This window comes from Heterodontus francisci, chromosome 13 (genome assembly GCF_036365525.1).
Source record: "Heterodontus francisci isolate sHetFra1 chromosome 13, sHetFra1.hap1, whole genome shotgun sequence".
NCBI lineage: Eukaryota > Metazoa > Chordata > Chondrichthyes > Heterodontiformes > Heterodontidae > Heterodontus > Heterodontus francisci.
This window is the reverse complement of record NC_090383.1, coordinates 34,790,864-34,805,379: the sequence shown is the minus strand read 5'-3', so window position 1 is coordinate 34,805,379 and position 14,516 is coordinate 34,790,864. Positions and strand designations below refer to the sequence as shown.

At 43.5% G+C, this 14,516-nt stretch overlaps 1 protein-coding gene across 2 annotated transcripts in view; it reads left to right on the top strand.

The window, feature by feature from the left end:
- The window catches only part of LOC137376331 (cell cycle control protein 50A-like), a 60,679-nt gene that overhangs the window by 34,233 nt on the left and 11,930 nt on the right, over window positions 1-14,516 (top strand). For both annotated transcript variants that reach the window (XM_068044656.1, XM_068044655.1), the window contains 2 exons: window positions 8,473-8,613; window positions 9,570-9,779. In XM_068044656.1, the coding sequence (XP_067900757.1) occupies window positions 8,473-8,613; window positions 9,570-9,779 (351 nt within the window). The remainder of the gene's footprint in view (window positions 1-8,472; window positions 8,614-9,569; window positions 9,780-14,516) is intronic.

The following is a 14,516-nucleotide window of genomic DNA, read 5'->3' as shown; positions in this document are numbered from 1 at the left end:
CTTACCTGGTCTGGCCTACATGTGACTCCAGACCCACAGCAATGTGGTTAACTCTGAATTGGCCTAGCAAGCCACTCAGTTGTACCTAACCGCTACAAAGTCAATAAAAAGGAATGAAACCGGACGGACCACCCGGCATCGACCTAGGCACCGGAAACGACAGTGGCAAACCCAGCCCTGTCGACCCTGCAAAGTCCTCCTTACGAACATCTGGGGGCTTGTGCCAAAGTTGGGAGAGCTGTCCCACAGACTAGTCAAGCAACAGCCTGACATAATCATAGTCACGGAATCATACCTCACAGACAATGTCCCAGACGCTGCCATCACCATCCCCGGGTTTGTCCTGTCCCACCGGCAGGACAGACCCACCAGAGGTGGTGGCACAGTGGTATACAGTAGGGAGGGAGTTGCCCTGGGAGTCCTCAACATCGACTCCGGACCTCATGAAGTCTCATGGCATCAGGTCAAACATGGGCAAGGTAACCTCCTACTGATTACCACCTACCGCCCTCCCTCAGCTGATGACTCAGTACTCCTCCATGTTGAACACCACTTGGAAGAAGCACTGAGGGTGGCAAGGGCACAAAATGTACTCTGGGTGGGGGACTTCAATGTCCATCACCAAGACTGGCTCGGTAGCACCACTACTGACCGTGCTGGCCGAGTCCTAAAGAACATAGCTGCTAGACTGGGACTGTGGCAGGTGGTGGGGGAACCAACACGGGGGAAAAACATAGTTGACCTCGTCCTCACCAATCTGCCTGCCGCAGATGCTTCTGTCCATGCCAGTATTGGTAGGAGTGACCACCGCACAGTCCTTGTGGAGACGGAGTCCCGCCTTCACATTGAGGATACCGTCCATCATGTTGTGTGGCACTATCACCGTGCTAAATGGGATAGATTTCGAACAGGTCTAGCAATGCAAAACTGGGCATCCATGAGGCACTTTGGGCCATCAGCAGCAGCAGAATTGTACTCAACCAAAATCTGTAACCTCATGGCCCGGCACATCCCGCACTCTACCATTACCATCGAGCCAGGAGACCAACCCTGGTTCAATGAAGAGTGCAGGAGGGCATGCCAGGGGCAGCACCAGGCATACCTCAAAATGAGGTGTCAACCTGGTGAAGCGACAACCCAGGACTCTTGCATGCCAAACTGCGTAAGCAGCATGCAATAGACAGCAAAGCGATCACATAACCAACGGATCAGATCTAAGCTCTGCAGTCCTGCCACATCCAGCCGTGAATAGTGGTGGACAATTAAACAACTAACTGGAGGAGGTGGATCCACAAATATCCCCATCCTCAATGATGGGGGAGCCCAGCACATCAGTGCGAAAGATAAGGCTGAAGCATTTGCAACAATCTTCAGCCAGAAGTGCCGAGTTGATGATCCATCTCGTCCTCCTCCTGAAGTTGCCAGCATCACAGATGCAGACTTCAGCCAATTCAATTCACTCCGTGTGATATCAAGAAACGACTGAAGGCACTGGATACTGCAAAAGCTATGGGCCCTGACAATATTCCGGCAATAGTACTGAAGACCTGTGCTCCAGAACTTGCCGTACCCCTCGCCAAGCTATTCCAGTACAGCTACAACACTGGCATCTACCCTGCAATGTGGAAAATTGCCCAGGTATGTCCTGTACACACAATGCAGGACAAGTCCAACCCGGCCAATTACCGCCCCATCAGTCTACTCTCAATCATCAGTAAAGTGATGGAAGGTGTCATCAACAGTGCCATCAAGTGGCACGTGCTTAGCAATAACCTGCTCAGTGACGCTCAGTTTGGGTGCCGCCAGGGCCACTCAGCATCTGACCTCATTACAGACTTGGTTCAAACATGGACAAAAGAGCTGAACTCGAGGTGAGGTGAGAGTGACTGCCCTTGACATCAAGGCAGCATTTGACTGAGTATGGCATCAAGGAGCCCTAGCAAAACTGAGGTCATTGGAAATCGGGGAAAATCCTCCGCTGGCTGGAGTCATACCTAGCGCAAAGGAAGATGGTTGTGGTTGTTGGAGGTCAGTCATCTGAGCTCCAGGACATCACTGCAGGAGTTCCTCAGGGTAGTGTCCTATGCCCAACCATCTTCAGCTGCTTCATCAATGACCTTCCTTCAATCATAAGGTCAGAAGTGGGGATGTTCGCTGATGATTGCACAATGTTCAGCACCATTCACATCTCCTCCGATACTGAAGCAGTCCGTGTAGAAATGCAGCAAGACCTGGACAATACCCAGGCTTGGGCTGATAAGTGGCAAGTAACATTCGCGCCACACAAGTGCCAGGCAATGACCATCTCCAACAAGAGAGAATCTGATCATCTCCCCTTGACATTCAACGGCATTACCATCGCTGAATTCCCCACTATCAACATCCTAGGGGCTACCATTAACCAGAAACTGAACTGGAGTAGCCATATAAATACTGTGGCTACAAGAGCAGGTCAGAGGCTAGGAATCCTCAGGCGAGTAACTCACCTCCTGACTCCCCAAAGCCTGTCCACCATCTACAAGGCACAAGTCAGGAGTGTGATGGAATACTCTCCACTTGCCTGGATGGGTGCAGCTCCAACAACACTCAAGAAGCTCAACACCATCCAGGACAAAGCAGCCCGCTTGATTGGAGCCCATCTACAAACATTCACTCCCTCCACCACCGATGCACAGTGGCAGCAGTGTGTACCATCTACAAGATGCACTGCAGCAATGCACCAAGGCTCCTTAGTCATCATCTTCCAAACCCGCGACCTCTACCAACTAGAAGGACAAGGTCAGCAAATACATGGGAACACCACCACCTGCAAGTTCCCCTCCAAGTCACACACCATCCTGACTAGGAACTATATCGCCGTGCCTTCACTGTCGCTGGGTCAAAATCCTGGAACTCTCTTCCTAACAGCACTGTGGGTATACCTACCCCAAATGGACTGCAGCGGTTCAAGAAGGCAGCTCACCACCACCTTCTCAAGGGTAATTAGGGATGCGCAATAAATGCTGGTCTGGCCAGTAACGCCTACATCCCATGAATGAATAAAAAAAAATATGCATATAGATTTGATTAATCAAATTGGCAAGGGTAGCCTCGAGGGAGAGTTCATTGAATGTATTGAGATTGCTTTTTGGAGCAATATGTTGTGGAACCAAACAGGGAGCAGGCTATTCTAGATTTGCTATTGTGTGATGAGATGGGATTAATTAATGATCTCATAGTTAAGGATCCTCTAGGGAAGAGTGATCATAGCATGGTAGAATTTCAAATTCAGTTTGAGGGTGAGAAACTGGAGTCCCACACTAGCGTTCTGGAGTTAAACAAAGGTAATTACATCGGCATGAGGACAGATTTGGCCCTAGTGGACTGGGCAGAAAGACTAAAAGGTAGGACAGTTGATGAGCAGTGGCAGATGTTTAAGGAGATATTCAATTCCTCCCAACCAAAATATATTCCAGAGAGGAAGAAAGATTGGAAGAGGGGGAAAAAAAGATCCATGGCTAAGCAAGGAAGTTAAGGATAACATAAAGACAAAAACTAAGGCATGTCATATTGCAAAGGCCAGTGGCAGGCTGGAAGATTGGGAAACTTTTAAAGATCAACAAAGGGTTACTAAAAAAGTAATAAAAAGAACAAAGGTAAATTATGAAAGAAAACTAGCGCAAAATATAAAAACGGACTGCAGAAGCTTCTATAAGTATATAAAAGGGAAGAGAGTAGCTAAAGTGAATGTTGGTCCCTTCGAGGATGTGACTGGGGAGTTAATAGTTGGAAACACAGACATGGCAGAGACACTAAATCAGTATTTTGCCTCAGTTTTCACGGTGGAGGACACTAGTACCATCCCAATAGTAACAGGTAATGCAGAGGTTATAGAAAGGGAGGAACTTGGAACAATCATCACTGGGGAAAAGTACTGAGCAAACTATTGGGATTGAAAGCAGACAAGTCCCCAGGGCCTGATGGCATACGTCCTAGGGTCTTAAAGGAAGTGGCAGTGGAGATAGTGGATCCATTGGTTATAATATTCCAGAATTCCCTGGATGCGGGGAAGGTTCCAGTGGTTTGGGAAAATGCTAATATAACGCCCTTATTCAAAAAGGGAGGGAGGCAGTAAGTAGGAAACTGTAGACCAATTGGTTTAACATCTGTCGTTGGGAAATTGTTAGAATCCATTGTTAAGGAAGTAATAACAGGACATTAGAAAGTCAAAACGCAATCCATCAGAGTCAGCATGATTTTATGAAGGGTAAATCGTATTTGACTAATTAGTCAACTAGAGTTCTTCGAAAATGTGACAAGTGAAGTGGATAATGGGGATCCTGTAGATGTAGTATATCTGGACTTCCAGAAGACATTTGATAAGGTGCCGCACAAAAGGTTAATACACAAGGTAAGATCAAATGGGGTTGGGGCAATTTATTAGCTTGGATTGAGGATTGGCTAACCAATAGAAAACAGTGTCGGGATAAATGGATCCTTTTCTGTTTGGCAAGATGTAACTAGTGGGGTGCCACAGGATTCGGTCCTCGGGGCCCCAACTATTTACAATCTATATTAATGACTTGGATGCAAGGATAGAAGGTACTATTGCCAAATTTGCATTTGACACTAAAATAGGTGGGATAGTAAGTTGCAATAAAGAAATAAATTTACAAATGGATATGGATAGGTTAGGTGAATGGGCCAAAATTTGGCAGATGGAGTTTCACGTGAATAAGGTGTGAGGTTATCCATTTTGGTCGGAAGAATAGAAAGGCAAATTATTTTCTAAATGGAGAGAAACTTGAGTGCTTTTGTGCAGAGGGATCTGGGTGTCCTCGTGCATGAATCACAGAAAACTAGTATGCAGGTGTAGCAGGTAATAAGGAAGGCAAATGGAATTTTGGCATTTATTGCTAAAGGAATAGAGTATAAAAGTAGGGAAGTGTTGCTGCAACTGTACAAGGCATTAGTGAGACCGCACCTGGAGTATTGCATACAGTTTTGGTCCCCTTACTTGAGGGATGTAGTTGCATTGAAGGAAGTTCAGAGGAGCTTCATTAGATTGATTCCAGAGATGAGGGGTTTGTCTTATGAAGAGAGATTGAGCGGTTTAGGCCTTTACTGTCTAGAGTTTAGAAGAATGAGAGGAGGTCTAATTGAGGTATATAAGATGATTAAGGGGATTGACAAAGTAGACGTAGAGAGGATGTTTCCTCTGGTGGGGCAATCTAGAACGAGAGGTCATAGTTTTAGGATAAGGGGTAGCAGATTTAAAACGGAGATGAGAAATTACTTCTCTCAAAGGGTCGTGAGTCTGTGGAATTCACTACCCCAGAGTGTGCTGGATGCGGGGACATTGAGTAAATTTAAGGAGGTGATGGACAGATTTTTAATTAGTAATGGGTTGAAGGGTTATGGAGAACGGGCAGGAAAGTGGAGTTGAGGCTGAGAATAGAGGTGCTATGATCGTATTGAATGACGGAGCAGGCTTGAGAGACTGAATTGCCTACTCCTGCTCCTAGTTCTTATGTTCCCACAAAGAAAAAGGGTGAGATGGCCAAATCTAGAGCCCCATGGATGCCAAGGAGCTTACAGGGAAAGATAAGGCAGAAAAGGAAAGATTATGTCTGACACCGAGAACTCGATGTTACAAAAAGCCGAGAGGAGTATAGAAAGTGGAGGGGTGAAATAGAGAAGAAAATTAGGAAAGCAAAGAGAGGGCATAAAAGAATATTGTCAAACATAATCAAGGTGAACCCAAAGATGTTTTATCAATGCATTGAGTAAGAGGATAATTAAGGAGAGAGTAGGGCCCATAAAAGACCAAAAAGATAACCTAGGTGTAGGGGCGGAAGATGTTGGTATGGTTCTTAATGAATACTTTGTGTCCGTCTTCACAAAAGTGGGGGACTATGCAGATATTGTAGTTAAAGAGGAGGAGTGTGAAGTATTGGATGTGATAAACATAGGGAGAGACGAATTATTAATGAGATTAGCATCCTTGAAATTTGATAAATCGCCAGGGCCAGATGAAATGTACCCCTGTTAAAAGAAGCAAGAGAGGAAATAGCAGAGGGTCTGACCATTTTCCAGTCCTCACTGGATACAGGTGTGTTGCCGCAGGATTAAAGAACTGCTAACATTGTACCTCTGTTTAAAAAGGGAGCGAGGAATAGACCGAATAATTACAGGCCAGTCAGTCTAACCTCAGTAGTGGGCAAATTATTGGAATCTGTTCTGAGAGACAGGATAAACTGTCACTTCGAAAGGCTCAGGTTAAACAAGGACAGTCAGCATGGATTTGTTAAGGGAAGATCTTGTTTGATCAACTTGATCGAATTTTTTGAAGAAGTAATAAGGAAGATAAATGAGGGTAGTGCAGTTGGTGTGGTCTACATGGATTTTAGCAAAGCTTTTGACAAGATCCCACATGGCAGACTGGTTTAAAAAAAATAAAATCCCATGGGATCCAGGGAAATGCAGCAAGGTGGATACAAAATTGGCTCAGTGGCAGGAAACAAAGGGTAATTGTTGAAGGGTGTTTTAGCGACTGGAGGGCTGTTTCTAGTGGCATTCCGCAGGGCTCAGTACTGGGTCCCCTGCTTTTTGTGGTATATGTTAACGATTTGCACATAATTGTAGGGGGCATGATCAAGAAGTTTGCAGATGCCACAAAGATTGGCCGTGTGGTAGATAGTGAGGAAGATAACTGTAGGCTGAAGGAAGGCATTGATGGTCTGGTCAGATGGGCAGAAAAGTGGCAAATGGAATTCAACCTGGAGAAGTATGAGGTGATGCATTTGGGGAGGTCGAACAAGGCAAAAGAATATACAATAAATGGGAAAACATTGAGAAGTGTAGAGGGACCTTGGAGTGAATGTCCACGGATCCCTGAAGGTAGCAGGACAGGTCGATAAGGTGGTTAAGAAGGCATATGGAATCCTTTCCATTATTAGCTGAGGTGTAGAATATAAGAGCAGGGAGGTTATGCTGGAACTGTATAACTCATTGGTTAGGCCACAACTTGAGTACTGTGAGCAGTTCTGGTCACCTCATTACAGAAAGCATGTAATTGCATGAGAGGGTACAGAGGAGATTTCCGAGAATGTTGCCAGGACTGGAAAAATACAACTATGAGGAAAGATTGGATAAGCTAGGGTTGTTCTCTTTGGAACAGAGAAGGTTGAGGGGGAGATCTGATTGAAATGTACAAAATTTTGAGGGGCCTGGATAGAGTGGAGGTGAAAGGTCTGTTTACCTTAGCAGAGAGGTCAGTGATGAGGGGGCATTGATTTAAAGTGATTGGTAGAAAATTTAGAGGGGAGATGAGGAAAAACTTTTTCACCCAGAGGGTGGTGGGAGTCTGAACTCACTGCCTGAAAGGGTAGTTGAGACAGAAACCCTCATCTCATTCAAAAGGAGTCTGGATATGCACCTCAAGTGCCGTAATCAGCAGGGCTACGGACCAAATGCTGGAAGGTGGGATTAGAATAGGTGGTTAGTTTTTCGGCCGGCCCAGACACGATAGGCCAAGTGGCCTCTTTCTCTGTCTTAAACTTTCTAGAGGGTGGAATGGACAGAGCACTGAGGCCTGGGAGGGAGTACAGCAGAGTAGATATTTGGGAATAGATTGGAGAGGAAGCTGAATTCGAAGCTAAGTACTGGTGGCACCGCAGGCTTAGGAGGGATTGGAGTAGTATCTTTTAGCAGAGGCCTTGGAATTGGTTGGGGAGAGGGCTGTGGCCAGGTAGAATGTTGGGCTGTTGGATTAACAGGGACTGGAGAAAAAATGGGTCAAAAGTTATCTAAGGATCTGGTTTATTTGGAGCATTGTGATCTGATTGGTCTGCTATGCCACATGGTACATATGGATCAATCAACAATATTATAGTCTCACTATAATAGTTTTATAATATCACCGTGACATACAATTTTACAGACTACACAATGTATGACTAACTGGATTTAATTTGATTTCCTCCTCACTTCTCTGTTGAAGGTTATGACTATTGCTGGACTATCTCTGGTACCTTGCCAAGGTATTGTTGATTCATGAGACAGGATGGACAGCAAGAGTTGCTGAAAATTTGGCCAGCAACATCACAGTAAAGCCCAACTCTGACATCACCCAAATTAACTTCCAACAAGGGTCACTTTCAAATGTCTGATTTTTCTTGTTTTGATGTCCAAGGGCAGCAACATCAGATCCACCTAGTCTGACTGACCCTCTCTACAAAGTGCATTTACCCACTGAATTATTGAAGGGCAAGCTATTTTGTCCAGTCATGATTTCATATTGTTTTCCAAATTTCTCACCAAATAAATCCCTGAGTTTGTTATTTTCTATTGTTCCCCTCTCCAGTTAGCATTGTTAGCTGAAATACTGTCAGATATTTGAACTGGTGCTCTGACAGCATACAGCTGCAGTAAGCTTTGACAAACAGCTTTTTTTTGTAGTATAATTTTCAGGTCTTTGATTTTTATTGTTAGATACTTTGGTACTGTACTACATGGACAATGGCACCCGAAGTGAAATTCCTTTGATCAAGAAAGGTATTGCATGGTGGACAGACAAGAATGTCAAGTTTAGGAACCCAACCGGGGATTCCAATTTATCATCCATTTTCAAAGGTATTTTAACTTCAGCACCATGGGTATATTCTTGATTAGATATAAAGCTTTTGTGTAAATTCTGCTCGGGAAACTACTTCAAGTTAGTGTAAATTTGATATATATTACTGTTTAGCAGTGAAATTTCTTGAATGCACTGACTTTGAAATATCTTTAAAATATTGTTTTCAAAATTATTTTAAGAGCAATTATTAAAAAGTTAAGCTGGGATTGATTGTTACAGTGGGGCAAGCACACTCTTTTCCCTTTCCAGGTTTGCATCTAATGGGATGTGGCCTGGTCTCTGGCAGTAAATTGGTTGGTCTGAAGCCAGTTTTTAGTAGGTGTGGGTTTACTGTGCAAAATAGCAATAGGTTAGCAACTATGGGAAATAGAAATACCACACTGATGCAGTAAGGGTCATTCTTCTGAAGGTGGGTAAGAATCAGAAATCAATAATGTGAATTGAAGGTGGTTTAGCATGTTGTAGAACAGCAAGCCGTCGTTTTACCTGTTGATGGCGATTAGGTTGATTCTTAATGTAATAAGGTTGAATTATGAAAGACTGAAGAAATGTGGGCCAATCAATCTTGAAAGCAGATAAATAAAAGTAGACCACCTACTTCAAATAATGAATAGAGAAGTTCAGGAACATGATTGCCAGCTAAACCATAACTGTAAGACCAAGGGTCACAGGTTCAAACTGGGACAAATTGAATTTCTTCACTGACCAACATGAGGAATAAGCTTCCTACTGGAATAATAGAGGAATCCTAAAATCATTTACAAAATAAACACAGAGAGTCTTTAAGTTCTGAATAGAAAGCTTAGATTGTTGAGTGATTTTTCGCCTGTAACTATCTCAGATCTTTGTCCATTCAAAATTTTCCAAAAAAACTTTTCAAAATTCAAAAGGTTCACTGGTAGAGCTTATCAAGTTAAATACAATGTGAAGTTGTTTTGGGAATACATTATAGGTACTGCAAAACCTGTGAACTGGCCAAAACCAGTGTATGAACTGGATCCAACTGATAAGGACAACAATGGATTCATCAATGAAGATTTCATTGTGTGGATGCGTACTGCAGCTTTACCCACATTTCGCAAATTGTACAGACTTATTGAGACGAAGGATTCATTGACCCCTACGTTGCAACAAGGAAGTTATATATTGCAAGTTACCTACAGTATCCTTCATTTTTTTTAATATAAACCAAAGATTCTATCTGTTTCTCATTTTTCCCTTGAAGTCCTATCTAGGATCACTGCTCGGAATACTGATCCGTTTGTTTAACTGGTAATCCTATACATATGGACTTATTTTCTTGCAACAGTCGACTGTCTGCAGGTCCAAGCCAAAAAAAATGCTTATAGTGCCTTTTGTTATTGCATATCAGCTCATCTTCGTGCCTGTCTCTTCTTTTTTATTGCATTACACTGATCAATCGGAAGGTAAAGGAATTTTAAAGTTGCATCAACAATTATTGGTTCAAATTATAGACCTGCCAATACTTACCAGTAAAACTGTAAATTAAATGTCTTGTGGAAAGGAAATTCACAGATTAAATTGGTCATCCTTGCTCAAACGAAAAGGAATTCTGAAAGGCAGCCCATTTAATGTATTTTTATTGCACTTTGTACTTGCAGATAGGTCTTTGTCCCAGTGTTATCCAGAACAGCTTGTACTGTGACTTAAAATCAACAAACAGTAATTCATTTTGTAAGCTACAGTATTGATTATCAAGAGGCCCTTTTTGCACATCAGAATTGTGGAAAAAGGAAAATGTTACAGTTTGCATATAATTTTCTTTCTAATTCCATGAAGAATTTTCTCCTGTCGTTTTGTGTTTGAGCTGGCAAACAGCTACTCACTAGTTTGTTCTCTGGTATGTGGGTGAACTCCTTGCTGTGCAACAACAGTTTAAATTTTGATATCCTGCATGGGCCACAGAGTAGTAATTGTGATAGTACATTGCAACTCTCAATGCACTGCTGTACAGTGGACAGATGCTTCCCCACAGGGTTCTAACCTACTGTTGGTAAGTTGCAAAATGGAATCTCAGATCTGTCTGCAGTTCTTCAGCCTTTCCTGCTGATAAGTGAATGGGAGATTTCAGGAACAGAAACAAGAGCTTACAATGATTGCTCTTCTTGCCACCCTCCTTAAAGTTGAGCTTATCCAAACTCTGCTGCCTGTGTCTTAACTTACACCAAGTCCCATTCGCCCCTTTGCTCGTTGTCTGGCACGGCTTCAAATTTTAAAATTCTCATACTTGTTTTCAAATCCCTCTGCGGCCTCCTGTAATCACCTTCAGTCCTCTGAGATCGCTATGCTCCTCCAATTCTGGCCTCTTGGATTTTAACCTACATATAGACTGGAAAAATCAGATGGGCAGAGGTAGCCTAGATGAGGAGTACATAGAATGTTTTCGGGATAATTTTTTGGAGCAATACATTCTGGAGTCAACCAGAGAGCAAGCAGGCTATACTAGACCTGTTATTGTGCAACAGGATTAATTAATGACCTAATAGTTAAGGTGCCCCTAGGTAGCAGCGATCATATGATTGGATTTTACATTCAGTTTGAGGGAGAGAAGAGTGGGTCCAAGACTAGTATTTTAAACTTACTTAAGGGCAATTATGAGGGCATGAAAGCAGAGCTAGCTAAAGTGAACTGGCAAATCAGGTTAAGGGATAGGTCAATAGAGATGCGGTGGCAGACATTGAAGGGGATATTTCAGAATACACAGAACAGATACATTTCAACGAGGAAGAAAAATTCCAAGGGTGGGAACCGCCATCCATGGTTAACTAAAACCGTTAAAGATAGTATCAAACTTAAAGAAAAAGCGTATAATTGTGCAAAGAACAAAGAAAATTACAGCACAGGAACAGGCCCTTCGGTCCTCCAAGCCTGCGCCGATCCAGATCCTCTATCTAAACATGGGCGGCGCAGTGGTTAGCACCGCAGCCTCACAGCTCCAGCGACCCGGGTTCAATTCTGGGTACTGCCTGTGTGGAGTTTGCAAGTTCTCTCTGTGTCTGCGTGGGTTTTCTCCGGGTGCTCCGGTTTCCTCCCACAAGCCAAAAGACTTGCAGGTTGGTAGGTAAATTGGCCATTATAAATTGCCTCTAGTATAGGTAGGTGGTAGGGAAATATAGGGACAGGTGGGGATGTGGTAGGAATATGGAATTAGTGTAGGATTAGTATAAATGGGTGGTTGATGGTCGGCACAGACTCGGTGGGCCGAAGGGCCTGTTTCAGTGCTGTACCTCTAAATAAAAAATAAATAAACATGTTGCCTATTTTCTAAGGGTCTGTATCTCTTTGCTTCCTGCCCATTCATGTATCTGTCTAGATACATCTTAAAAGGCGCTATCGTGCCTGCGTCTACCACCTCCGCTGGCAACGCGTTCCAGGCACCCACCACCTTCTGCGTAAAGAACTTTCCACGCATATCCCCCCCTAAACTTTTCCCCTCTCACTTTGAACTCGTGACCCCTAGTAATTGAATCCCCCACTCTGGGAAAAAGCTTCTTGCTATCCACCCTGTCTATACCCCTCATGATTTTGTACACCTCAATCAGGTCCCCCCTCAACCTCTGTCTTTCTAATGAAAATAATCCTAATCTACTCAACCTCTCTTCGTAGCTAGCGCCCTCCATACCAGGCAACATCCTGGTGAACCTCCTCTGCACCCTCTCCAAAGCATCTACATCCTTTTGGTAATGTGGCGACCAGAACTGCACGCAGTATTCCAAATGTGGCTGAACCAAAGTCTTATACAACTGTAACATGACCTGCCAACTCTTGTACTCAATACCCCGTCCGATGAAGGAAAGCATGCCGTATGCCTTCTTGACCACTCTATTGACCTGCGTTGCCACCTTCAGGGAACAATGGACCTGAACACCCAAATCTCTCTGTACATCAATTTTCCCCAGGACTTTTCCATTTATTGTATAGTTCACTCTTGAATTGGATCTTCCAAAATGCATCACCTCGCATTTGCCCGGATTGAACTCCATCTGCCATTTCTCTGCCCAACTCTCCAATCTATCTATATTCTGCTGTATTCTCTGACAGTCCCCTTCACTATCTGCTACTCCACCAATCTTAGTGTCGTCTGCAAACTTGCTAATCAGACCACCTATACTTTCCTCCAAATCATTTATGTATATCACAAACAACAGTGGTCTCAGCACTGATCCCTGTGGAACACCACTGGTCACACATCTCCATTTTGAGAAACTCCCTTCCACTGCTACTCTCTGTCTCCTGTTGCCCAGCCAGTTCTTTATCCATCTAGCTAGTACACCCTGGACCCCATGCGACTTTACTTTCTCCATCAACCTACCATGGGGAACCTTATCAAACGCCTTACTGAAGTCCCATGTATATGACATCTACAGCCCTTCCCTCATCTATCAACTTTGTCACTTCCTCAAAGAGTTCTATCAAGTTGGTAAGACATGACCTTCCCTGCACAAAACCATGTTGCCTATCACTGATAAGCACATTTTCTTCCAAATGGGAATAGATCCTATCCCTCAGTATCTTCTGCAGCAGCTTCCCTACCACTGACGTCAGGCTCACCGGTCTATAATTACCTGGATTATCCCTACTACCCTTCTTAAACAAGGGGACAACATTAGCAATTCTGCAGTCCTCCGGGACCTCACCCGTGTTTAAGGATGCTGCAAAGATATCTGTTAAGGCCCCAGCTATTTCCTCTCTCGCTTCCCTAAGTATCCTGGGATAGATCCCATCCGGACCTGGGGACTTGTCCACCTTAATGCCTTTTAGAATACCCAACACTTCCTCCCTCCTTATGCCGACTTGACCTAGAGTAATCAAACATCTGTCCCTAACCTCAACATCCGTCATGTCCCTCTCCTCGGTGAATACCGATGCAAAGTACTCGTTTAGAATCTCACCCATTTTCTCTGACTCCACGCATAACTTTCCTCCTTTGTCCTTGAGTGGGCCAATCCTTTCTCTAGTTACCCTCTTGCTCCTTATATATGAATAAAAGGCTTTGGGATTTTCCTTAACCCTGTTTGCTAAAGATATTTCATGACCCCTTTTAGCCCTCTTAATTCCTCGTTTCAGATTGTTCCTACATTCCCGATATTCTTTCAAAGCTTCGTCTTTCTTCAGCCGCCTAGACCTTATGTATGCTTCCTTTTTCCTCTTAGCTAGTCTCACAATTTCACCTGTCATCCATGGTTCCCTAATCTTGCCATTTCTATCCCTCATTTTCACAGGAACATGTCTCTCCTGCACGCTAATCAACCTCTCTTTAAAAGCCTCCCACATATCAAATGTGGATTTACCTTCAAACAGCTGCTCCCAATCTACTAAAGATGGGAGGCAGGTCAGAAGATTGGACAGAATATAAAAAACAGCAAAGAATGACTAATAGATTGATAAGGAAGGTAAAATTAGAGTACGAGAGAAAGCTAGCTAGAAATATAAAGAGATGGCAAGAGTTTCTATGGATATTTAAAAAAGAAAAGTTAACTAAGTGAGCGTTGGTCCTATAAAAAGTGAGTCTGGGGAATTAATGAATAATGAGATGGCAGATGAATTGAACAGATATTTTGCATCGGTCTTCACTATTGAGGATACAAGTAACATCCCAGTATTCGCTGTAAGTCAGGAAATAGAAGGGAGGGAGGAACTCAAGAAAATTACAATCACCAGGGAAGTGGTACTGAACAAATAGTTGAAGCTGCGGGCTGACAAGTCCCTTGGTCCTGATGGACATCATCCTATGGTGTTAAAAGAAGTGAGTAGTGAGATAGTTGACGCGTTAGTTTTAATTTTCCAAAATTTCCTAGATTCGGGGAACGTTCCATTAGATTGGAAAACAGCGAATGTAACTCCTTTATTTAAAAAGGGAGGGAGACAGAAAGCAGGA